General features: G+C 40.6%; 5 protein-coding genes across 9 annotated transcripts; 2 read left to right on the forward strand and 3 right to left on the reverse strand.

Moving 5' to 3' along the window:
* Nucleotides 1–14: 14 nt before the first annotated feature.
* LOC132202885 (probable RNA 3'-terminal phosphate cyclase-like protein) lies at nt 15–1,988 on the forward strand. Its single transcript, XM_059630178.1, has 6 exons — nt 15–268; nt 329–564; nt 619–786; nt 855–1,029; nt 1,119–1,368; nt 1,424–1,988. Exons 1-6 carry the CDS (start codon nt 142–144, stop codon nt 1,578–1,580), a joined length of 1,113 nt encoding a protein of 370 aa, XP_059486161.1. The 5' UTR covers nt 15–141; the 3' UTR covers nt 1,581–1,988.
* A 301-nt stretch (nt 1,989–2,289) lies between these two features.
* LOC132202887 (uncharacterized) lies at nt 2,290–5,917 on the reverse strand. Its single transcript, XM_059630179.1, has 4 exons — nt 5,757–5,917; nt 3,414–3,477; nt 3,195–3,353; nt 2,290–3,138 (listed from the first exon to the last, which is right to left on the reverse strand). Exons 2-4 carry the CDS (start codon nt 3,456–3,458, stop codon nt 2,911–2,913), a joined length of 432 nt encoding a protein of 143 aa, XP_059486162.1. The 5' UTR covers nt 3,459–3,477; nt 5,757–5,917; the 3' UTR covers nt 2,290–2,910.
* Nucleotides 5,918–7,467: 1,550 nt separating this feature from the next.
* On the forward strand, nt 7,468–12,970 carry LOC132202576 (uncharacterized). Of its 2 annotated transcripts, XM_059629562.1 has the most exons (29): nt 7,468–7,701; nt 7,759–7,801; nt 7,857–7,936; nt 7,993–8,071; nt 8,697–9,028; nt 9,086–9,133; nt 9,190–9,223; nt 9,417–9,478; nt 9,530–9,632; nt 9,690–9,934; nt 9,994–10,032; nt 10,095–10,128; nt 10,181–10,245; nt 10,339–10,441; nt 10,489–10,733; nt 10,788–10,847; nt 10,900–10,933; nt 10,982–11,058; nt 11,118–11,223; nt 11,277–11,506; nt 11,580–11,655; nt 11,714–11,763; nt 11,816–11,851; nt 11,901–12,018; nt 12,071–12,171; nt 12,226–12,288; nt 12,347–12,380; nt 12,436–12,518; nt 12,569–12,970. In XM_059629562.1, the coding sequence occupies exons 1-29, from the start codon at nt 7,648–7,650 to the stop codon at nt 12,917–12,919; spliced, it is 2,985 nt and encodes a 994-aa protein (XP_059485545.1). In that variant the 5' UTR covers nt 7,468–7,647; the 3' UTR covers nt 12,920–12,970. The 2 variants fall into 2 exon arrangements, with proteins under 2 accessions (XP_059485545.1, XP_059485547.1); XM_059629564.1 differs by lacking the exons at nt 12,347–12,380; nt 12,436–12,518.
* On the reverse strand, nt 12,959–15,515 carry LOC132202578 (protein arginine N-methyltransferase 1). 2 transcript variants are annotated; one of them, XM_059629566.1, is made up of 5 exons: nt 15,416–15,515; nt 14,782–14,994; nt 14,554–14,724; nt 14,191–14,493; nt 12,959–13,656 (listed from the first exon to the last, which is right to left on the reverse strand). In XM_059629566.1, the coding sequence occupies exons 2-5, from the start codon at nt 14,974–14,976 to the stop codon at nt 13,273–13,275; spliced, it is 1,053 nt and encodes a 350-aa protein (XP_059485549.1). In that variant the 5' UTR covers nt 14,977–14,994; nt 15,416–15,515; the 3' UTR covers nt 12,959–13,272. The 2 variants fall into 2 exon arrangements, with proteins under 2 accessions (XP_059485549.1, XP_059485548.1); XM_059629565.1 differs by having other exon boundaries at nt 12,960–13,656; nt 15,355–15,478.
* Nucleotides 15,516–16,003: 488 nt separating this feature from the next.
* Nucleotides 16,004–23,619, reverse strand: LOC132202355 (AT-rich interactive domain-containing protein 4A). Of its 3 annotated transcripts, none has more exons than XM_059629213.1 (21): nt 23,456–23,619; nt 22,720–22,800; nt 22,549–22,656; nt 22,430–22,492; nt 22,280–22,373; nt 22,019–22,187; nt 21,744–21,950; nt 21,489–21,687; nt 21,299–21,427; nt 21,108–21,241; nt 20,521–21,046; nt 20,265–20,467; nt 20,116–20,215; nt 19,887–20,063; nt 19,575–19,776; nt 18,235–19,520; nt 17,439–18,172; nt 17,025–17,332; nt 16,840–16,968; nt 16,646–16,786; nt 16,004–16,584 (listed from the first exon to the last, which is right to left on the reverse strand). In XM_059629213.1, exons 2-21 carry the CDS (start codon nt 22,744–22,746, stop codon nt 16,538–16,540), a joined length of 4,983 nt encoding a protein of 1,660 aa, XP_059485196.1. In that variant the 5' UTR covers nt 22,747–22,800; nt 23,456–23,619; the 3' UTR covers nt 16,004–16,537. The 3 variants fall into 3 exon arrangements, with proteins under 3 accessions (XP_059485196.1, XP_059485195.1, XP_059485194.1); XM_059629212.1 differs by having other exon boundaries at nt 20,265–20,464; nt 21,744–21,959; XM_059629211.1 differs by having other exon boundaries at nt 21,744–21,959.
* Nucleotides 23,620–23,849: the final 230 nt, after the last annotated feature.

Raw genomic sequence — 23,849 nt, forward strand, 5'->3', positions numbered from 1 at the left:
GCGTGCTGAAAACAACATAACGCACATGGGTGGGCGCAACCTGAGCTGAGACAAAACGTGTTTGTTTCGCAAAAGTTTTTATTTCTCTAAGAATTTATCAAATTCACTGCAATTTGACTGAATTTTTGAGAGCGAATCACGATGGGTGAAGTTTTAACCTTCAAAGGAAGTAACTTTTTGCGACAGAGACTGATCCTGTCCTGTTTGAGCGCTCGGAGTGTGCGAATCACTGAGATCAGGTCCATGGATATTGAACCTGGACTGAAAGGTAATATTTTTATACATATATTTATCCTGCATAGAAATAAAAATTAATTTTAATGTGCAGAATACGAGGTGAACTTAATCAGGTTGCTGGACAAATTGACCAATGGAACAAAAATTGTTGTGTCCGAGACGGGAACCAGTTTGTTCTTCCAGCCGGGAATTCTGGTTGGCGGTGTCATCGAGCACGACTGCTGCGTCCACAGAGGCATTGGCTACTACCTGGAGGTTCTCCTCTCCCTTGGACCCTTCTGCAAAAAGCCCCTTCAGTGCGTCCTTCGAGGAGTCACAAACAACAAAGTATGTTCCTGGTTCATAAAATTTAAGAGAATTGTTAATAATTGCTCACTTCAGATTGATCCATCTGTAGATTCAGTAAAAGCAGGAGGGCTGCCTGTTTTGAAAAAGTTCATCCTTGTCGACGACGGCCTCGAACTGCGAATTGACAAAAGAGGAATGCCTCCTGCTGGTGGTGGTCAGGTCATCTTCAAGTGCCCTGTCCGCAAACTCCGACCTCAGCAGGTAAAAATTGTCAATTTAAAACGAAAGGAAATTTTAAAATGTTAAGTTTTTCTTTTCAAAACTAAAAGTTCAATGACGCGGGAAAAGTGAAAAAGATCCGTGGTGTGTCCTTTGCCCTGAGAGTTTCACCTGCGATGAGCAACAGAATCGTCGAAGCTGCCAAAGGGGTACTTTTGAAGTTTTTGCCTGACGTTTACATCACCACTGACCATAACAAAGGGGCCAGCGCTGGAAAATCGCCTGGTAAGAATTCGGCCTTAAATTAATTTATTAATTTTTTACTTACAATTAGATTAGGAAATATAATTTATTTTACAAATTACTGTTTCTAGGTTTTGGCTTGAGCTTGGTGGCTGAAACAACTAATGGTGTCTTCTACACTGCCGACGCAGTCTCGAATGCATCGGGCGAAGAACCTTCTGTACCTGAAACCATTGGTGAGCAGGGCGCATTTAGACTGCTCGAGGAAATCTACCGTGGCGGCTGCGTAGACTCAACATTCCAGAACCAAGCCATGCTCTACATGGCGCTCGGTCAGAAGGACATTTCAAAATTCAGGACGGGCCCTCTGTCAGAATACTCGTAAGATTCTTAATGTGCCCCCTTTTTTATGTTAATAGTAACACAAAATCTACAGGGTGCACTTTTTGAGGCACGTGAAGGACTTCCTCGGGCTAACATACAAGTTGGAGAGCTACCAAGACGAGGAGGAAGATTTGAAATTAGGCGCCTCCAAAGTCAATGTCACGTGCATAGGAATTGGGTATTCGAATTTGGGGATCACTGTTGTTTAGGTATTAAATTTTATAAATCTACACATTTCATCTTCAATTTCTTTTAAAAATCCTACAATTTTCAAGACTGATCAGCTGTTCCGGTTTTTCAAATTTTCTCTAAAATTGTTTTTACTTAAAATTAGAAAAAAAAAATAATAATAATTTGGATTTTTCAATGAGGTCATTGCATACCTCTTTTATTTGTTTCCAGTTTAAATCTTGTACAGAAAATTCTAAGCAGCTCTAACTTAAAATTTATACAGAAAATTGACATGAAAAGCACTGACAGTTTCAAAATTAATAAGCATTGGAATGCTTCTTCAATTCCGGTTATTTCTTATTTTCACAACACTGATTACAACACATAATATTTTTAGACTCCTGCAAACACACAAATATTTATTTGAGTAAGAGCGAGTTTTTTTTTTTTGTAAAATAATTTGTGTTGAACTGCGAGTGTGGCCTTTTACAAAAATCACAGAATAGGGCTCGGACTTTATCTTGCTAGGAACAAAATATTTGGAATGATAAAGTTCTCTGATTGAAAATTTTTTCAAGCATAACATGCCCTATGTGAATAAAGTGAATACAAAATATTTTTTTATAGGACCGTCTTTTTCTCAAGTGCTTACAGCAGTTTCCTTCCAGTTAATTTCACGATACATGTTTTGCAGCTAAAATATTGCAAATTTGTAAATTTGAATTGGCTTGAAGCACAGTTTGTATGTTTTATATATGAATATTTTATTTAGTGATTACATCTCAAGTTCTCGATAGCAGCAAGAAGCAATAATGTTCTTTATTTTCCCTCCATTTATTTATAAAAGCAGATCAATATAAGAGTATTATTTTTTTCTGAGGCAACTGTCGATTTTGTGCTCAAATGAGTTTGAAAAAGTTGCATTCGTAAAATATAAATAGGAACACTCAATTTTTTCATTCATTTCTGTGTCTAACAATAAGGCAATAATAGAAATACATTTTTTTCTATCTTACAACAAGTGGCAGTTGGTTGTGCAATTTAAAAAAAAAAATGCTAAATACCACGAAAGACCCAAACTTAAATTGTTGAAATGCTTTGCTCTAAAATTGAAACCACACCTTCCTTCTTACTACATAAATCAACAAAAGATTGAAATGGAACTTTTTAAATGAAATGATGGCACTTTATTAATAGAGAAGAATTTCCTTGCAAAATTTAAAATGTGTTTGTGCATGTTTGGCACTGAAGGAAAAAATATATCAATTTGTGTGATAGTTTACAATATGAAAGTGAGTTTTCTGCCACAAGGGCGAAAAAAGGAGCAAAACTTGTGCTCCATACTTGGTCATTTTACCTCAAATGAATTTACTCCCTGAGGGTGGCGACAATGTCGATGAGGATGACAAAGGCAGTGATGAAGCAGACGGCGCCCTTGGCCAAGCCCATGTTGCGAGTCTCTTCGCTTAAACCGGAATTTATTTTGCCGATGATCTTCTCCGCCAAATTGGCGTCTTTGGCCACATAAAAGTAGTCCACGATGAAGTAGCCAGCGGCTCCGAGGGCGCACGCCCCCATCAAGTTGTACAGAATGTCCTTTATTAATTATTATTATTAAATTTTTAATAATGATTTTTAAAAAATAAACTTACGGCTCTCTTGGGCACCGGCTGCTGGACGATGACGGCGCCAATCATGCCAAGGACGACGGCCAGGAATCCGCCCAAAGAGGCGCAGGACAACATCATTACGCCGTGGTTTGTGAACTCCATGCTGTTGTACTGCATGTACAGGGCGCCGCCAAGCAAGCCCTGACGAATTCAGAAATTTTCATTCAAAAATGAAACAAAAAGTCCGATGTTAAGACTTACAGCTTGGATGAGCTTAAGGATCACGATTCGGGCGGTGCTAGGCATTTTGTCTTTTTCTTAGGACCTGCAACAGATGGAAATTTATTAAAAAAAATATTATTTCATTCTTATGTATTTATTATCCATACAATGAAATAAATACAAAAATTATAAAATAAAACACTGATTCTGTTGTAACAAAATTTACAAATTTAGAATGTGGAGGAGGAAAAATTCTAGAATATTTCTTTTTATTGAAAAATGTGAAATATTTGTGCTCTTTTACTAGCAATAAAATAAATATATATAGGTGTTGAAAATTTTACATTAATATTGAAAAGGTAAATAAAATGCTGGCCACGATTCTTATTCATTACAATTTTATAAACAAAAACTTCCTTCCGTATATATGGTAATGACGTAATTATAATCCTTTGATGCCTTACACGTATTTTTGAAGACAAAAAATGTCCTAAACTTAAGTGTGTTTTTTTCAGTTTGAATTAATTAATATAATATAAACAAAAGAGCAAAATTTATTTTGTTATTAGGGTTTTAACCTATTCAAATTGTCGAAATGTTATTACGCGCGACATTTAATCGCCCTTTGAACTTTCAACATTGTTGGACTGCACCACACAAGTTCTTTTTTTTGTGATGTGCTGATCTAATAACTTGTCCCGCTCTACTCGGCCGGCCGTTGTTCTGCGGCCGCCGATGATGAATGAATAATTTGAGTTTAAATTAATCCACGGCCATTTCCTGCCGGCAAGCGCTGCTGCCAGAATGCTAATCGCAGAAAAACTCTGATACAAAAATTTTATTATAATGTGTAGAGAGACCTGATGCGTTTCCTCCGCGCGCCTATCTCTCTCCGGCCTTGGCATTTGATCTCGCACCAAACCCATACAATTTTTTTTTCTTTAAAAAAATTATATGAATATATTTGGCAAAAAAAATTTAACCAAATGTGGAGTCAAAATTGAGAGAGGAAATCCCGTTTGAATAATCAAGCCATAGTTTATCAACTTATCATGAACATATAATTCTTCTGTTTGTTACCAACATGTTCTCGGTTCTGTTGTTTATTATTTTATTCAATCAATGCATGACTGTTATGACTAATCCAATTGATAAAATGTTACCATTTTTAAAATGACTCATGCACTCTGTAAGACTGTACACTCAGCTCAATTTATTTTCTTCCACATATATAAGAATTGAATTGCTCAGCAAGCAATTTTAATTTGAAACGAAACTTCCTGTGCAGAATCTGCAAGGCTCACTCGCTTGCATCAGTTTATCAACAAGGTTAAAAATAGTAACAAAAAAATTTAGATCCGCACTTGAAATATGCAAAAGTAATAAAACATGGCAAGAATAATCAGGGCATGTATTTTGTTCCATAAAAAAACGATTTTATTTTGAGATTGCAGAAAAGTGCGATTTTTAAAACAAATCTGTCGACTTTCAGTATTTTTTTTTTTAAATTTAAATATACTGCAATTTTTAACTGAAGAAAGCAAAATTAGCTGAAATAATTGGAAATCTAAAGATGCTAGTCGCCGGATTGCTGTTCTGACGTTTTTCCTGTCTTTTTTTATCGCTGCGATTATATTGAAAAGCTGTGTGCGCGCCAATGCCATTAAATCACGTTTGGGTTATGCACGGAATGTTATTTTATCCAACACATTTTGTACAAAAGAGGCCCTTTGCATTTCAATTCAACAGGTAAAGTCGCTCCCTAATAAATTAACGATCGCTCCCGAACTCTCGCGTGCTGAGCGCGTTTCCACGCAACTGCAAATTATTATCCTTATCCACCGACCCTATCTGGAAAAACATCTGCTTTTGGTAAATGACAAAAGAAAAGAGAGCTGCAGCTGCACACAACTTTGGCGAATCAACTTGCGGTGCGAGAGAAAAACTGGTTTTCGCTCCATCCCAAGGAAAACAGAAAGAAAGTGTATATTTGCTCGCGAGAGTGAAAATAAGAAAGCGCGCGCGGATGAAAAATGTTGCGCAATTAGCGAGGACGCGGGTGGCTGCGAGAACTGCTCTTCGGGCAAGACGAATTTCCGATGTGGCGCCAGTCGCTATTGATTTTCTGAGAGAGACGGAAAATATACATTTATCTCGCCGAGCCCTGCCCTTTGTGTATAAAAATACAAATTCTCTCACCGCGTCGACCTGACGCCAGGTCACGTGACACCAAGCGAAAGGGATAACCTGCTTGCGAAGAAGCAGATTTTGAATTTTGATTATTATATGTTGGCATTTCGGGGCACGTGTGTGTTCAATTTTGGAGGAAATATTGAATGAATAATTTGAAGAGCATCTTGGTGAGGTGTTTGATTTACCAACCTTGAAGGAATGTAAAGAGAATAATATGCGTCTGTGGTGGTGCGGATGGAAAGAGACACCTGTGCGCGGACACGGAGCTGGGCAGACCCGCCTGGAAACGTACACGACGCGTTGCTATCCGCGCTTATAAAGCTTTAAAGTCGCGATCACACACACTATGCTCTTTTTGATTCACTCTCCCTCGAGAGTGGGCGCCCTGCGCGCGCGCAAACTTGATCGCAAGAAGCGATGCTGTACCCTTTTACATTACATGGGCCGCAAGTTTAAAGAAATTGATCGGGGACAGTCTATAAGGAGTGGCTGCTGCTAGCGCAATACAAAACGGCCCGATTAATATTGATGACAATGTTTCTTTACTTCAGAAATGTTATTTATTATGAGAAAAATTAGAGTCATTGGAAGAATTGGTTTTAAATTTTAACATAATATTCTGATGGGAATTTCCTAATTAATTTTTCCCTCATAATTTGGCCTGATTAAAACTATAAATTTTCACCTAACCAAGATCACCCCCAAATAAGATGACAAATTAATAACAAGTTCAATGTATATCTTGACTTCAAAAATGTCCAATGGGTGAATCTTTTTCAGTGTAAAAACCACAAGCTCCTCTCCTTGAAGCTTTGGGTTAACCGCGGGCCGTGATAGTCGAATGACAAGGGCGCTTAAATTTAGCACATATCAGAAAAAAATCAAAATATTTACCTTGCTAAAAAAAAATTAATTTTAATTCAATTTTTTAAATTGTGTTTTTTTTTATTTAAACCGACTTTTTTACTGAAAAAAGGCGTCCTTTTTAATAAAAAGTCTTATTTTTTAATACCGATGAGGATGATAAAGCTACAAAATTTCCGACCCACCAATACCAATGGTCTTGACAGATCTCGAGCACGGTCTCGATGGGTCTCACGTCCGACGTCCGACAAGGGCCGTGTCGCGATCAACCAAATCGCAGTCAATAATTATTGCACCTTCTCATTTTCATGAGAGCAATAAAAATAAAGGTAAAAATCTGCTTGGGTATTTTATATAGGACCACAGATGACATGAAAATATAATGAACTATATTTGCCAATAATTCCTTCAATGAAACTTTTTATTTGTATTTGTCACCAAAACTTCAATTAGCACAGTCAAATAATAATTTTTGGTGAAAAATGGCATTAGCCATTAGATTGAAATTCGTTGGAAAATCTCATCCATTTGGCAAAACCCAACATATATGTGCGGCAGGGGTTTATTTTGATTTATTATATTACACTTCGATGATGGCATTTAAGGCCATCATGCTGAATGTAATGGAAAAGCATGATGACAAATTAATATTTGTTAAAGTTTTCATTTTTTGCATCTTCATAAAATTGTATTCAATTCAATTCATTTTTCATTTATTCTCTCGCATAAACGCATCAGATGATTAGATAATGGAAAAATAATTTAAAATTGCATTTAAAAATTTATATTCTTATAAGTCGGGGAAGTCGGCAATTATTGTGAATTTGGGCTTCCAGAACCTGTGCGGATTTGTTTAATTTTTGACCAACGGTTCGCCCGTTGCAGGCAAAGTTTGCAAAGTACTCAGTGGCCGCCCTGTATGTATATATTCCAGAATACATCTTTAAATCAATTACAAAAATCTTCAAAGACACAGAGAGAATTTTTCAATTCCTTTTACTAACATAAAGATTTCCGGAGTTCTGCATAATTAAAATCGGACGTTTGGAATCATGACGTGTTGATAATTTTCATCGCGCATATTGAATTTGGGAATCCCGTCTGCGCGCAAACGTTCAAAAGCAAAACAGGAGGCGCGTCACGCACGGCCTCAAAGCCTTAGCAAATTTTCCCAATTTCCCACTGGGTCGACAGAGTGCACCATCAGAGGTTAACAATGAAATTGTCCCGATTACTTGCATTGTCCTGCACCACCCTCATCATTGTACTCGTGCGTGAATCTGAATTTTTTTATCTTAATCTTTGAATTAATACAATTTCGCCAAAGGTTTTCGTCTCTTCTTCTTCGGACGGCGCCAAACATCGCAAGTGTGAGCTCTCTTTTTTTAAGAATTAAAACTCGATATTTTAGTTTCTTCACTGCAGTATCAAATCGGCGAAATCGGCAAATGATCATAGATTGCTGTGGCAGGGATTCGTGCAGCGAATCTACAGAAAAATCTCAGGTACCTTTTTTTCATTTCAATTTATCATATCTTTGGAGATTTAATTTTGATTGCAGACGTCGCTTCACTCAAATGCGACTAACAAAAATGTGGCCACCGCTAAAGGAGCTTTGAAGACAACCACTTCAACAGAAGGTTCGATGAGCAGTATTTTTTACAATTTTTAGTTCCACTTATTGTTAGATCGTCGACTGTGCGCAACGCAAATGAAACCTTTTCAATAACTTTTTCAATTATGTCATTAATTGAAGTTAATAAATAATTATAATTTAAAATTTTTTAAATCCTAGAGATGGTCAAAATATACGTTGACTTTGGATTTTTTTAAAATCCTAAAAAAGTTGTGCGTGGCTGTCAAAGTAGCTTGCGTTATGTTTTTATTTATTTTTTTTTTTTATCCAACCTCATAAGTTTCGATAACTGAAAATAATCAATTTTAAATATAATCTTATTACTTTTAATTGTAAAAAATAAAATCGTAATAAATAATTATTGTGCGTGGGAACGACGATGATTTACAATTTTTTATCACAGCAGAGGCCTGTCGGGAAGTTGAAAAAATTTGCACTCTGCTGCGTTTGTCGGTGTGGGAAAGCCAAAGGGTCATTTTTTATGTTTTTTCCTGAAAGCTAGAGGCAGGACAAGACAAAAAAAAATGGGGTTTAACCTGTCAATAATGCCAAGAGCCAAGACTCCTGTTTTTTTATATATTAAAACACATATATTAAAAAATAACTAAAAAAATACTTTTTTATGTCAGCGCCTGTTGAGGAAGAAACTGTACCAGATGAAAGTACGACTGCTGAGATTTTGTCCTCGCAAACCCCTTTGGTAACAGCAGCGGCGCCTGTTGCAACGAGTGCAGCGGCGCCGGCGGACACCACGACAGCGCCACCATCAGGCACGTCCTCCTCAGATGGACCAACGACAGCTGGGCCAACCACTTTGGAAACGACAACTTCGACTTTGACAACAGAAACGATGACCACACCCGAGCCAACAACCACGACAACCACAACACCAACCACCACAACCCCCACGACCACCACGGAAGAAACAACAACCACTACGCCACCCATCATTTTAACAGGGGTAAAAAAATCACGGAATAAAAATATTTTATAACAAAAATTATAATTTCATAAAAAGGAGTACTGTGTTTTCCGGGGCTGCCCTTACCATCCTTGTCCGATTGACGTGAGACGGTTAAATTTTGAAAATAATTTTTTAATTTATTTCCATTTTTGGTGCAGCCGATCATGCAAAAAACAATGCTGGCAGGGACAAGTAAGAACAATTCATAATTAAAAAAGTTTTTTATAGTTTTTCATTTTCCTCCAAATATTTTGTAAAAAAGTAATTTATTATTATTCGGTGTAATAATTTTTTAATTACTAAATTATTAATGAATTAATAATTTTACTTTTTAAAATTAATCAGTTTAATTAATTAAGAGGAAAACATTAAAAAATTTAATTAGACTCTAGTGACGGTGCTTTCTTCTCCAAGTGCGGCAAGAAGTATCTGTTCAGCAGCGTCAAGGCAAATAATTAAATATAATTTTTTTTTTAAATATAATATTTGTGTGGGCAGAAAACGCGATATGAAGCAGCGATGCTGTGCTGCAAGTACAACATGCGGCTGGCCAGTGTCGAAACAGACGACGAGCAGCTCTGTCTAACCAATTTGAACAACGGTCTGTTGGTTTTTATTAACTGAATTTTTATTTTTATTTAGTAAGTAATTTTTGAAGATGTTTTGAAAAATTCGGGCACGACTTTCTGGACGTCGGGGATTACAGACCCGTACTGTCCGAGCGTGTGGTGTCCAAACGTCAACAACTACTCAACGCCCATCACGTCGGTGATCAATCGTGTGCAGACGGCGCCGACCAAGATCACTGACAAGTGCAATTCGTTCGTTCTGACCGCGGGCGACGACTCAAAGAGCGGCTTGAAATTCTCCGACTGCAACGCACCGCTCAATTTCATTTGCGAAGTAAAAATTCTTAAATAATTAAAAAAAAAACCATAAATTTATGCAAATATTTTTTTCAGTCCTATGAGCCGGCGTGTCCAAATGAATGCACTAAGGACGTAAAAAATTTATTTTAATTAATATTCATCAGAAAAAATTATCCGATTTGTTAAAATTTTAGACTTCCTTGTACAATTCTAGAGGAAACGTGATAGGTTGGTTTTTTCACAAATATATTCTCTATTTATTAAATACGGAAAACTCAAGATCCTTTGAGCTACGGAAACTGGATTAACAGCTGCAATTTCACTTTTCTCTTCGGCACAAACCTGGTAATTTCAAAGAAGGCAACCGGCTCGGCACGGACGTCGGACGGGTTGCACATCTTTTGCTCTTGATAATTCTAAAATTGGTATTAAATTAAGGGTTCCTGGCAAGACAACTGGAACACCTGCTGCCAACTTGGGATGTCCCCATTTGTGCTGGACCAAGCACAGGAGTTTGCTTGTTTCGAGAACCTCCTCAAAGGTTTATAATTAATAAATTCTTCAGTCATTTTTTAATAAATAAATCAGGGTGGCAGTACAACTTGAACTACTGGACGGACGGATCTCGGCTGGATTCGCCAACGAACCCCAAGTGGTGCTCGTTGAAGAAGTTCGTCGGCAACCTGACCCTGGAAGGTCAGAACAACGCGAGCTACGTGGACAAGGACTGCATAGGTCTGCAAATCACGAAGACGACCAATAACATCACCAGCTACTTCAGCAGTTCCCTGGGCATGCGGAACTGCTCGGCCAGGCAGATGATCGCCTGCAGGGTAGATTAAAAGGATATACGAAAAAGAAAAAAACCAAATTAACTCTTCACAAAGGGCCCTGCAACTCCAAAACCTTGCAACAGACCCTTCTGTCCAAGAAGCTGCCCCAAAAATGTAGAATTTAAATTTCAGTTTTAAAAAATGCTTAAAAAAATTTATTCATAAGGCTTCACTGTTTGAGAGCGGAGGAAAATTAAAATGTGAGTTAATTTTTTTTCAAAACTTTTTTGAACTAATATTTGGCGCAGATGCAACAACATACGGTCGCTGGACGTCAAAGTGCCAAAAGTATTACATGTTCACAGAAAAAACGGCCAACGGATCTGTATGAAAATTAAACCTTTCATTTTTTTTTTAAATACTTTTAAATTTTTTTAATTGAAGCTGTCTTGGCAAGACGCAAAGTGCAAGTGCGAGTCAATCGGCATGAAATTAGTCTCTCCGCAAACATTGACGCAGGTCAGCTGCCTGGACAACATAACCAGAGAAGGTTTGTAAGCAGCCGTGGACTTCAATGCTTTTATGCGTTTCATTCTTTTGAAGGCATGGCGGATCTGCAGGGCAGTTACTGGACTGGGGGCAGCTTTCTGGACTGCGACGATCAGTTCAGCTGGTGCACCCTGGAAGAATTCTTCAACAGCAGCACCGTTCGCTGGGGAGCCAACCAGCCGCCGCTCAACAAGGTCAACACGTGTGTGCGCCTCACTTTAACCGCCACGGTCTCCTATTTGCAAACCGCGAGTTGCGACGAAAAGGCCAACTATATCTGCGAGGTGCAATCGTTTTATATCTCTTTTGCCTCCTTTAAAAAAAAATTTAATGAAATTTCATTACATTTTTTTTCAGATGGATGACACGAACGGGGATAGTTTAACTGCGGCGCGAAGCCAGTTGTGCCAGAAGGCGTTCAACGTTTCCGATGGTGTGTTTGAAATTTGAACGGTTTTACAAGACAAAATTTTAACTGCAATCATTGACAGCCGATTTGCAGACCGTCTTTACGGCAACTTCTTTTTCGACTAGTCTCAAAGTAAACGTACAATATTTTCAAATGACTGTCTTAATATTTTTTTTATGATTAGTGCTACTTTAAATGCATGGGAGAGAAGATGGGCTTGGTTAGAATCAATCAATATATATTAATTGCGGTAGTAAAATTTAACATAGGTTAAAAACGGGTTGCCCGTGGGGAAAGAAGTGCTCAAGTTGGTCGAGGCCAATTCCAAGAATAGTGACGCGATGCAAGACAGTTTCGACATTTTTGACGTGTGCAAAAATAAGAATTGTAAAAACAAATCTGTTTGATTTAAGACAATATTGAAAATAAAAATTATCAGCTGGCGGGTGTGAGGCGATTGCCCAGGCATTCCAGTGCACGGCGGCCAGCGCGCCCAGTGTCGTCTCAGGAATGGTGCAAGATTCGGTTAAGGACGTTTCGGTGCGGTGCTCATACATTTCACATGAATTAATTTCACTCTTATAACATTAATAGTCTGGAGCGCCTGTTTCCTGTACGAACGTAAATTGCACGGCCAACCCGACATGCACAATCAATGTAAAATAAATTCCTCTAATAATTATTAGAAGATTAATTTGTAAATGAAAAATAATAGACAGCTGACGTTACAAGCTTAGATAACGGGCAAAGTAAGTTTTTTCAATTTAAAAATTATACTTTTGAGAAAAAAATTATAAATACAAGATGCGGCTGGCGATTCTTATGGAAGCATTTACGGATACCCACTGACAGCTTGTGGAAAGAAATACTACGTCTCGACTCTTTTCGTAAATCCAAATTAACTCAGTTTCGATTTCTTCTACAATTTCAAAATCAGTTTGACGCCGACGCGGCTGCGACCAAGTGCTGCACTTTGAACATGACCCTGGCCTACTTCTTCACGGTGGACCAGTTCAACTGCTTTCTGGCCGCCGACAACGCCCTGCAGAAGACCAAGGCGGGCACCATCTTCTACCTGGGCGCCAACAACATCGGCTGCATCTCCTTCTTCGGGTGGTGCCCTTCGAAGCGGTCCATTCCAGCCCTCCAGTTCATGGCGTCGTCCAACACGACCGCGCTGACCAACCGCTGTCTCGGCATCAAGGCCAACTCCACCATGTTCAGTGACAAAGTGACCGAGATCAAGTGCACTGGGCTGTACCAATTCATCTGCACCGAAAATGCATAATTTTTCTACATCTTGCGACGGCAATAAAGAAACGTGTGAAAACACAAACTGTTTTTTTTTAGTGTGATCTAAACGCGTAATTTATATATTCAAATCACAATTGCTAAACAATACAAAGTAATCCTTAAGACGCAATAAGAGTAAAACACGAAATCCTCTCGGACCGAATTGCAGCTGAGGGTTCTTAATCATTTAGATGCTTAGAAGTGAAGTTAAATACGATTCGACTCGGTCGAGCCTCTCGGGGGGCGGCCCCCGAGAGCAAATTACGGTAGCACTGCTGCATGAGAGAGAGACAGTGAGAAAAATAAAGAGATGGATCACTGCTGGCAATCAATTAAATAAACTTAGAATTAGCGCATGCGGTACTTGTTTTGCTCGGAAAGTTCGCACAGCTCGCCGTGGAAGTCGAGCTGCACCTCAAAGTCCAAGTCGCGGTTGTTGCGCGCGTTCGGCTTCATGGAAAAGACGCCGTTGATCACCTCGCCCTTCTTCACAGTCACGTAGTCCTCGAGGTAGAAAACGGTCTGCTTCCAGTGCGTGTACGCCGCCTCGGGAGCCGTGCTGAAGCCGATGCGCATGTGGCACTTGGTGAACTCGATGTTGAAGAAGGTCACCAGCGCCTGCACATAGTCGTTGCGCCGCACCTGCAGGTGGAACGGCGACGAGAAGGACAACTCCTCCTTCTTCACCGTGTACAGATCCACCTCCTTCACCATCGACGCGTTCGTCACCACCTGAAAGACGTTTGAATGTTAAACAGAGGCCTTATAAGGATTTCAATGTTTAAATTAGATTGATGTTATAAAATAAAAATAAAAAACATTGTAAAATGGCTTCAGCTAAAAAACCCTGATAAATTCAATTTATACATTGGAAATAATTTGCAAGTAATATTTCCATGGAGGCTTTAGAAAAATTGAATTGACTTTATGAGAATTTTTTTTTTTTTTTAGAGTTGATTTACATGGGGGATTTTATAAGATAATTTTTTTCTTTAAAATTTTGAAACTTTCAAATTCAAAATAAAATCAAAAGGTATCTCAATTTAAAACTTACATTGTTTTTTTCAGTGTAGCTACTAATTTAGGAATTTAAATGCACAGTATGGCTATCTTTGTTGTAATTTAAAATTTTAATTAGCAATTCTGGCCAATTGTAACATTAAATTCAAATTAGTTCCCCTAATTTTCTTATTCATCCCATTCAAATTTTTTCCTCAATGCATTCATACATACAAATAATTGCGAGTGATTGGATTCTAGATTTACCTGCTTGGGATCAACTATGTCGACAAGCGGCTCGCTGATGGCCGTCTTGCGGATGGAGCTCATGTCAAAGCCATAAACATCATCCCACCAGTTAATTTTCTCGTCCTTGTACTGCCTATCCTCGATGGCGCACACAAACAGCGTGGCCTTGTCTGGGAACATAAGACCGTCCGGCGCGAGCCATTTGTCTCGGGCGAACAATACGGTGTCCAGCATGGACTCGTAAAACAGGCAGTAGCCCATCCACTCTGAGATAATGATGTCCACGTGTGTGAGTCCATCAGGCAGGCATACCTCTTCAACCTTTTAGCAAATTCAGCCGTAAATCTCAAATTTTATGGAACTTGTAGAAAAAATTCAAACCTTGCCCTTGACGATTTCAATGACATCGTCGAGCCTGTTGGCAGCTACAATTTGGCGGGCGTACTCAACAATGTTGGAGCACTCAATGCCGATCACCTTTCTGGCGCCAGCCTTGGCGGCAAACATGGACAAGATGCCAGTACCACAGCCAATGTCCAAAACTACTTTACCCTGTTTGAAAATAAAATTTAAATTTTTCGAAGACAAATTAGGAGTTCGGATTGGGACCTTAAATAAGTGTTTGTTGTGATAGATCGAGTTCCTGTAGGTGAGTGTGCGGACCTCATCCTTGAGCATCTCTTCGTGGATGCCAAAGTGTGCGTATGAGTCAAAGTAGTAGTCCCTCGAGGTCATTTCCTCAACTTTTACGTCGCCGTTCTCGGCCGGAGCCTCCTTCAGAGCGCTTGGGTCAGAGGTGTCCATTTTCGTGATTTTTGCCTCCTGAAATGTTTTCAAATAAAAAGATGCTACCAAAGCCGGCTAGTAGGTCTTAAAAAAACATTCTAGCCCCCAAAACGAGAGGTGACGATGAAATTTATATAATTTAACGGCGGTTGTAGATGGAGGAAAAGGGAAAATACACATTAAACCCGCAGATCTTTGGAGGGAATTTGATTTTTTCGCAATAAAACCAAGAGGCCTTGACGTTTCTTTGGGAGACGCGAACACAAAAGCTCGGCAGCGTGGTGTGCGGCATCGTGGCTTACAGGCCGAAGTTTGGTTTGGAAAGGCGCGGAAAGTACCCCAGTTCGGCGGCCGAAAAATCGGCAAAACGTGGCGCGAACAAAAATAGAAAATCACCTCTCCGTCTGTCCGCATTTCACCGTCCATGAAGGTCGCAGCCTGGGCCATGGCGACTTACTTAATTCAAGAAAACAAATGGATGTGCGACGGAAAGAACGCAAAGTGAAGCGGTCTCACGCTGAGTGGAGTTTGTGCTAGGAGCTCACACAAGCATTCAAAAAATTTTGCAAAATGTATTTTATCGGGGATATTATATGCATAAAACACACATTAATGAAATAAATTTGCAATAAATAAATTTTTTAAGAGAATTATTGCGTTTAAACAAAAATACAAAAACGAAATATATTCAAAAATGACACTCCTTTATTTACACCCTTTCAACTACTAGGACGCCAAAACCGGAAGTCAGTACTAGGCGGGTAAATTGGATCAATAGTTTCATACTTTTTTGGCGCAATAAAGGCATGCTTCTTTCGTTTTGTTTGATTGTGCACAACTACTCATAGGTTATGCAACTTACGATAAATATTATTATTAACGAATAGCAAAAGATATTAGGTCATAATAGCAGAGTTGACTAAATTACGTAATTTAATCCGCTCAATCTTTTCTTCAAGGAGCATAATAAGTAAACTCCTTTTGATTTTCATTCAAGTACAGCGAGAAATAGCCAAAAGGTGGTATGTGCATAGAAACAAATTGATTTAAATTCAATAACATTATATTAATTACTTTAATCCAGCTTTAATCAATTGCGATTTCCATAAATTCACACAAAGTACTACATTTCTTAATGCTGCGTACAATTTTAAGAAGTTTTTTTTTAACATCGTCAACATAGTAGGAAATGAGTTCAGAACAATTCAAACACGAACTGAAAGAGTGCCTATAAAAATCATATTTACACTGCATTTTTATATGTCCATTTCATTTAAATATTTTTAGGTGTAAACGTTCCAATTAATTTACAGAATTGTTCAAGACAAAATCAGGTTGCATAGTAACCCTGATATGTTTCAAGTTCGTTTTTCCAATTTATACACAATAAATGCAGCATTCCTTGCAAAAATGCTTTATCTAGATGTTCATGTCGTCTCTTTGCAGTTGAAAATTGGTTCTAAATCTACTTTGTAAAAACATGCAGACTCCTTTAAGGTAATTGAATGAGTTGTGGCCGTGTTAGCCTGTTGATTGCTGCTGAGCCTAAGGGCTGCTGGTTGCTGGACCTCTTTGTCGGTCATGTTGCACACCAGACCTCCTGTTTGGAAGCTGTCGTTTTGCTCGCTACAAGCCAACTCGGTCAGAATTGTTTTGCCACTCTACGAAAGTGATTTCATGCGCCTACCCTCCCTCTCCTTGCGTCGCAGTTTCTTTCTTCGCCGATCAATGAACGCCAGTTCCGCCTTCACGGTCATGTACGTTTTCCTCAGCTCCTGCAAACGAGTCTGCAGCAATTGTATCCTTTGGCTGCACTCCATGGAAGGGTCTGTAAAAATTTCTTTTAATAAACAGCTCCACCGAAACAAAACAAAATCCAACCTAGTTCTGCATAAAAGTTGTACCGAGAAGGTCTTGAAGGTTGATTGGCCAGCAGATTGTCAGTGTTAGCAATGCTAATGCTCATTAAATTAGTACTATCCACATTGTCATCACTGTCGCTGGCGGCGTCTGAGAACAGTTGGAATTAATTTTGAGACAAACAAGAAAATTTGGGCGTTCCTCACCCATATTCCTAGCGCTTCTGCCTGCAGAATAACGTGATCGCTTCGGTGTGGGCACCTCAGCCTCTTTTCTGCTCTTGCGTTTAGTTTTCTTGCCAAGAGAATCAAGGTTGTCTTTGGCCGCCGCTGCACCCTTTTTCTGGGGCGTCTTGCCTTTGCCCGTTGTTGGACTTTCGCAACCCACATCCACATTGAGCATTGAGTCCTCGCTTTCGCCCTTGGCGCCATCAATGGGGCTGTCTAGGTCCACCTCAGACAAGTCTTGTTCAGACTTGCCACTGTCCTGCTTTGGAGATTTCTCACTTTGGTCCCTGAAATTGAAAAAAAATATTCATGGCCCCTCATTTTTCAAAAACATTTCTCTCCCACGTAACTAAGATAGTTCAAATAAAATGAAAACTATATCACTTAAATTACCTTGCAGGTGATCCGGAGATTGAACTTGAGCTGTCAGGTGTGGTGGGTGGTGTGTTCTCCATTACTGGGGCTGCATCGTTTTCGTCCTTCCGCAGGTCAGGCTTCTCTTCAGCGGCAGGGGCGGCGTACCCCTTTGAGGTGGAGGGCCCATCAGCATTTCCTCCCTCAGCGCTGCTTCCACCTGCCACCATGCTGGCGAAAGGAATTTCCCTGACCTTGGGCGCTTCCTGGCTGACCTTTTTGGGCACCACAACTTGCTCCTCACCGGGCACAGGGCTACCAGGTATGGTCTCTTCACAGAGAAGCGAGTTGAGACTACTCTCCTCCTCATCAGCCTGCTGCTTCTTTTTGTCCTGCTTGCTCTTTTTCTTGCTGCCAACAGATTCTGAGTCGCTCGACTCCTGGCCCGACTCCTCCAGCCTGTCAATGACCAGCTTCAGGTCCTCACTGCTGTCCGATTCGGAGCTTGAATCATCGTCATCAATGAACTCTTTGCTGACTGTCTTCTTTAGAGCCTTCTTGCGAGGCTCCTTGCGTAATGCCTTGCACAGCTCACGTGAATTTGACTTCCAGCTCTGCAGTGGCTTGGTGCTGAGGTTCTCAGCTGGCGCCTTTACGCTCTTTTCCTCTTCTGGCTTGACGGGCTCAACCTTCTTTGTGACCGTGTGCACAAGAAATGAGATCTGTGTTCCTTTGCCGGCGGCCACCAAGGTAGTCTTTTTCAAATCCTCCACCTTTAGAAAAACAATCAGTTTTGATTAGAAAATCTTCAATTATAGTTAAAACTTTTATTTACCTTAATTTTACTGGCAGCAACCAATGGGCTGTCCTTACTCAGATTCTTAACCTCGGTGATGGGCACAGCCTTGAGAAGGGTCACCTTTGGTGGGAGGGACTCTGTAGAAGTGCTGGTTGATGGCTTGACCAGTTTCTTCTCATCACCAGCTTGCTGTATGACGCGCTCAATGGTCTCATGGATGAGATCCTGTTTCCTTTTTGGCCACTCGCCCGCCTCTTCCAGGTACTTTCTATAAGTATCGCTTACAGGCACCTTGGCCAGGGTGCCCTCATCACTCTCTTCTGTCTTGACCACCAACTCTGCCAACTCCTTGCCTTGCTTTTCCTCAACAGCAGCCTCTTCCTTCTTGCCCTCTACGGACGGCTCAATCTCAAAAGGCAGCGAAGGGCTTTCACCGGCAGCGCTCTCCGAAATGACCAGCCTATCGTCTTGCTCCTCATCCTCTTGACCAGAGTGTGGGTCTCCAAAAAGACTGGTGGACGCATATATGGGCTTCTTTCCGCCGCTTCCCAAGGTGGTAGAAGGAATATCTGCAGAGAAGGCAGGTGGACTGGCGCTGAGGCTCTTGAAGGAGTCGCCACTACCCGCAGACCAGTCCTTGTCCAACGTGACCTCATCCTGTTTGCTAGTTGTTCGCCGCCGCCTCTTTTCATCTACAATGGGCAAATCTATGCTACTCGTCTTGTTAGCATCCTTCTTGGCAAATTTCCTCTTGGTAGCCGGAGATTCAGCCTTTGGGGGCGTTTGCTTACTGCTGCCGCTTCCAGCTTTAAACTTGTCTTCAGGGACAGATTCCCTCTTCAGTCTGTTCTCTGGTTTAAACGGCTCAGGCTCCTTGAACTCGTAGATGTCATCATCATCCATTGAAAAGAGATCTTCAGACCTGGCCTCTTTAGCTAGCGACTCCGTCTTCACTTCGACAAGTTTCTGGGCGTCCTGCGCAGTTTCAGTTGATTTCAGGGCCTTGTCGAAACCCCTCATCTCTGACCTCAGCTGACTCAGGTTAAAGTTGCGGCCCTTCTGCTCGTCCACACTTTCATCATCTTCCTCTTCCTTTGAGTCGGAATCTGCTGACTTTTGATCTCGCTTGGATCTTCTCTTCGAATCCTGACTGTCCGAATCTTTGCCTTCCTCCTCATCCAAGACCTCTTTCTTCACAATTTTCCTTCTGCCAACTTTTCCGTCGGAGCCACTTGTTGAGTCTCTCCTTAGCCTGGGCCTTGGTGCCTCCTCCTCTTCATCATCATCGGACTCATCAGACTCAGAGTCGGAATATTTATCGTCTGGAGGCAAAAGCTTAATGAAATCAATAAATTTCAAATTTTTACAACCAGTACCTGTGCCCGAAATTCTTCTAGGTCTTCTCAGCCTCTCTGACCTTTTGACCGCTCGTTGTGCTCTGCTGCTTTGTGCTGGCGATTTTGTCCGGCTGGACGAGGAAGTGACAGAAGAGGGTGTTGTGGAACGTGTTGAGCTATCTTTGCCTGATCTCGACGATCGCATGTTGGGAGGACCACTTGGAACAACTTTTGAAGGACCCTGAAAAATAATAAAATTTTAGTACTTGTAGTAATACATAATTAAATAAATAAATAGAACAGCAAATTAATATTTATTTCATTAAAACTCATCAAGACCTATTAACAAACCTTGGTTTGAGGGCTGGGTGAAGGCTGTGCAGGAGGCCTGCCCGTTCGCTTTGCTCTCGCAGGTGTCCAACTTAAGTTGATTGCTATCCTGTCCCTCTTGACCCACTCATCGTACCGCGTATTCCAGCCAGTGTAATGCACCATGTATGTGCCTCCCGCAACATCGATGTCTATAACCTGCACATTCTCTTTTGTTCTCTGTTCGCTTAAAAAAAAGGGGGCAATTTACCTTAGCTTCGTATGTGACCTTGGCTTCATCTTGGGGCCCATAATAAACCTTCAACTTATCACCAACTTGGATTTGAATATCACTTGCCAGGTACACATGTCTGCGAGAGTTATAATTAATTTTATTTTTTATTAAGTAATAAAACTTACTCTTCAGTTTTTTCACTCTCTTTTCTCTTTCTTCCCCGCTTTTTAGCAACCACTGTGCTTGGTGTAATAGACCCTGCTGTTGAACTACTTGAGTCGTCGCCATCCTTGGCCTTGCTCTTGACCAAGGGTTTCTTTTCCTCTCTGATCGGTGTCTGCACCTCACCCACCTTCTTATCTGGCGTCTCACTTTTCTTCTTTAACTTCTGAAACAAATCATAAATTACTTTATTTTTAGAACTAAAAAATTTTAACTCACCTCCTCTTCAGCGATTCTTGTCTTAACCCTCTTCTCTCTCTTTTCTGCCTGCAGCTCCTCCTCGTCAGAACTCTCTTCACTCTCAACCTTGCGCTTGGCCACCTTGGGCTCTGGGGTGCTTGAAGTCGAAGGTTCAACCCTCTGATTCTGAATCGGAGGGGGTGGGCCACCTTCGTTGTCAGACTGGCTGTCCTCTTTCCACAGCCTCTTCTTGAAATTGCCCTCGTCTTTCTTGTTCTGAAGACGCTCGCTCCTTACCTTAGAGTCCTTCTTCACTCCCTCTTCAGTTTTTTTCTCCGACTTAACTTGCTGCTTTCCCTTCTCAGCCTTTTTCTCTGACTTAGGGGTAGCAGCAGCTGGCGATGGTTGTTTCTCTTTCTCGACGGATGGCTTGGACACGGGTGTTGCACGATCCTTTTCCCTAATGATACTTCGACCCCCTGTACGCCTTCTCGATTTGCTGTGTGGCGAGTTCTGCATTGTGCAACCAAGTTTCCGGTTGAAATCCTCAAAACCATGTAAATATCTGTAAGGAGAAATTGAAACATAATTTGGATCAACTTTTTTTAAATCATCCTTGCAATTACTTTTTGTAAAGATTTTTGACAAGATTGGCAGTAGTGGTGTTGGCAGTAATATTCATCAGGTTCAGCTTTTGAGTCACAAGCTTCCACTGGCTTTGAGCAGTCACCTTATTGTAGCCTCCGAGTCTCTCAACCACCTTTTACAAAATCAAAATGAACAAAAATATCTAGGATTTAAACAAAAATACTCTTACTTTGAAAAGTTTGTGCAAATCAAGATCCTCGTCATAGATTGAAGGTGCGTTGTTAATGGGTGAGCCGCAGCCTTCCATGAAGGTAAAAAGCTTGGCTACAAATTGGTCCTTGTCTTCTTGCCTTTCAGACTGGTAGAATAATAAAGATTAATTGTAATTGAGCAAACAATGAAAAAAAACATCAATTTACTTCAGAATCAGATCCATCAGTGTCGCTGTCTGAGGATTCCTCTAGGCCAAACAAAAGGTCTCTGTCCCAGTGAGGAGGAAGTTCGTCCTTGTCCAAAAAGAGGACTGCCTTGTCAACAGCAGCTTTGAGGCTATTGTTGTCCACCTTAGCCCCTATCTCCCTTGTGAACTCAAATGCTTCCTTCTTTGGCACCGTGTAACTATGGCATAATTATGTTTAGTTATAATAGACAAAGACGTCAAATTTTTCTCTTACTATCGACCGTCCTTAAAGGATCTGACAAGGTACTCGTCCTTAACATTGATCTTTACAGTGTCTTGTGCAGTTGGCTCTACTACCAATCCAGGAAACCAGTTGTCCTTGACCTTTTTCTTATCACCAACCTCAACGCAGACAACCTTGCCAATGTCTGCCTCCCTTTCCTCCTTCTTCTTGCCTTTCTTGGGACCGTCATCGTCCATGCTATCATCACTTCAAAGTTATAAAATGCAACCAGGGCCTTAAATCTAGGAAGACATGGGAAAACTTACTGGGCCTGCCTGCTGCGTCTGCCTCGCCTGTTGTTGACCACTGGGTTGCTGAAATGCTCAGGGTGAGTCAGGGGAAGTTTGTCTAGGGTGTCCCCCTCTGCAAAGTGACGGCCGCTTTTTAGGCACAAGGCAGTCCTTCTCAATGTTGTGATGTCCCCATCATCGAAAACTGAAGAAAAAAAATCATCAATGAAATCATCATAATTAAGAATTAAAATTTATTAAACTAATTTACATAGAAAAGCTTAACTTGACACTTACCTACGGTGTACTGACTACAGTCTTGTATTTTGGCAATAGTGCCCTCGATAGGATCTTTCTTGTCTGGCAATTTGACTTCAACATTTGCTCCATTCTGAAAAAGAATTTAGTTATCTTTTGCTCACCGAAGTATTTTTTTTTTTTAAATACCATCAAATGTCCAGTGATTTGATCATCCTGCACCACTATAGTTCCTCCTGATTTCAAAGTGACCTTGATTTAAAAAAAGAAATCATTTCATTTTCCGAAGTTGCTAATATATTATTTACCCTGCACTTGACGGAACGAACAACTTTCCTAACTTTTGCCTCGCAAAAGGCTCCTTTGTACTTGGCACTGACCTCTGTGCCTTCCGTTAAATAAGGAGGCTCGTCGCCCTGTATTAAAATAATTGATTTTTAAAATTTGTCCCGATTGCCTACTAATCAATTCAAACTCACATCTCTTCTCCTTCCTGAAGCATGCATTTTCAAAAACGACTCCAGCTCAATTTTTTTGGAATTCCATCACAATTAATGCACCTGCAAGAACAATTATTAAGAATTATAATAAACATGATATCTCTGAATAAAATAGTAAAAAATTCAAAAAATTTTAATAAGGCTGAAAATTACAAAACCTCAATACATTTTTTAATCGTTATAAAATTTTGGCTCAAAATTACTTATGTAACAAATAAGTAACTTTGCAAGATTTAGGACTTAAGAAATTCCAAAGACTAGGCGGAAGTTCCCTGGCAACAGAATAGCTTGATGCAATTGTTCGTAAAACTGCTTGGGAATTTCCCGGTCAACTTCTAAGATTTAAAATTCGTAGAAAACAACGTCTGCAAATTTCGTTTTCATCCACCAAATTTGCTTCGGAGTGATCGAATTGCTGCAGACCGATGCAGGGCAACGGGGTCCAGCAATGGCAGCTGGCCAGAGCAAGTAGCTTTCTCTCCCAAGCCAACTTTCGGTCTTGGTCTATGGGCAAACGAGCGGACCAAAATCGGCGAAACGCACCTCAAAATACTCGAAAAGAGTAGAGCTGTCTGGCGAGAGGGTTTGGAAGGACTTAAACCGACGGATAAGGGCATTTTTGAGGCGATTCTGTTGACAGAGACAGGGGGAGGGGTGCTGCAAACACACATCTGCGAAAACAGGGCTTCAGCGGGCGGCAAAGACGCCAAAGTACCTCGATTAGTGTCGCTTACGACGATCGCTCAGCCGAAATCTTCGTCGACGCTACGTCTGTCTACGCGTCGGCCACGGGCATTTTCCGCTCTTCGGCCAGTAGGAACAACCAACGCATCCAAGTAGAGCGGAGGAAAACAGTTGTGTAAGTTGGAAGTGAAGGAGGGGGCCGCTGGTCGCGCTGAGAACGCAGCCAAGGGGGCGAATCAGCATCGACGGTGACGTCACCCAGGAGAGGTAAACGCGCGCAGTGGCGACCGACGAAGACCCCTGGTTTTGCATTTTGCACTTATTTCTCTCAGTCGCCCATGTAGAAAAAAAAATGCAATACTCGCATTTTTTTTATCATTTTTTTTTTTAACTAGAAGAGCAGGTTATTTTGTCTCCTCAAAATT

Source organism: Neocloeon triangulifer, unplaced genomic scaffold (genome assembly GCF_031216515.1).
Source record: "Neocloeon triangulifer isolate White Clay Creek 2 clone unplaced genomic scaffold, ASM3121651v1 ptg000015l, whole genome shotgun sequence".
In the NCBI taxonomy this organism is placed as follows: Eukaryota; Metazoa; Arthropoda; class Insecta; order Ephemeroptera; family Baetidae; genus Neocloeon; species Neocloeon triangulifer.

Bases quoted from the DNA above. Each gene is read 5' to 3' on its own strand.
- LOC132202885 (XM_059630178.1), top strand. From the start codon at position 142: ATGGGTGAAGTTTTAACCTTCAAAGGAAGTAACTTTTTGCGACAGAGA. The intron at 269-328 runs GTAATATTTTTA...TTTAATGTGCAG, and splicing joins TATTGAACCTGGACTGAAAG to AATACGAGGTGAACTTAATC. The intron at 787-854 runs GTAAAAATTGTC...CAAAACTAAAAG, and splicing joins GCAAACTCCGACCTCAGCAG to TTCAATGACGCGGGAAAAGT.
- LOC132202578 (XM_059629565.1), bottom strand. From the start codon at position 15,405: ATGGCCCAGGCTGCGACCTTCATGGACGGTGAAATGCGGACAGACGGA. The intron at 14,494-14,553 runs GTTTGAATTTTT...ATTTGCTAAAAG, and splicing joins TTGAAATCGTCAAGGGCAAG to GTTGAAGAGGTATGCCTGCC. The intron at 13,657-14,190 runs GTAAATCTAGAA...AACGTCTTTCAG, and splicing joins ACATAGTTGATCCCAAGCAG to GTGGTGACGAACGCGTCGAT.
- LOC132202355 (XM_059629211.1), bottom strand. From the start codon at position 22,746: ATGCATGCTTCAGGAAGGAGAAGAGAT. The intron at 21,688-21,743 runs GTAAGAGAAAAA...ATTATGCCATAG, and splicing joins TCCTTTAAGGACGGTCGATA to TTACACGGTGCCAAAGAAGG. The intron at 21,047-21,107 runs GTAATTGCAAGG...TTCTCCTTACAG, and splicing joins GTCAAAAATCTTTACAAAAA to ATATTTACATGGTTTTGAGG.
- LOC132202887 (XM_059630179.1), bottom strand. From the start codon at position 3,458: ATGCCTAGCACCGCCCGAATCGTGATCCTTAAGCTCATCCAAGCT. The intron at 3,354-3,413 runs GTAAGTCTTAAC...TGAATTCGTCAG, and splicing joins TCCTTAAGCTCATCCAAGCT to GGCTTGCTTGGCGGCGCCCT. The intron at 3,139-3,194 runs GTAAGTTTATTT...TAATTAATAAAG, and splicing joins AGCCGGTGCCCAAGAGAGCC to GACATTCTGTACAACTTGAT.
- LOC132202576 (XM_059629562.1), top strand. From the start codon at position 7,648: ATGAAATTGTCCCGATTACTTGCATTGTCCTGCACCACCCTCATCATT. The intron at 10,129-10,180 runs GTTGGTTTTTTC...GGAAAACTCAAG, and splicing joins TTCTAGAGGAAACGTGATAG to ATCCTTTGAGCTACGGAAAC. The intron at 11,224-11,276 runs GTTTGTAAGCAG...ATTCTTTTGAAG, and splicing joins GGACAACATAACCAGAGAAG to GCATGGCGGATCTGCAGGGC.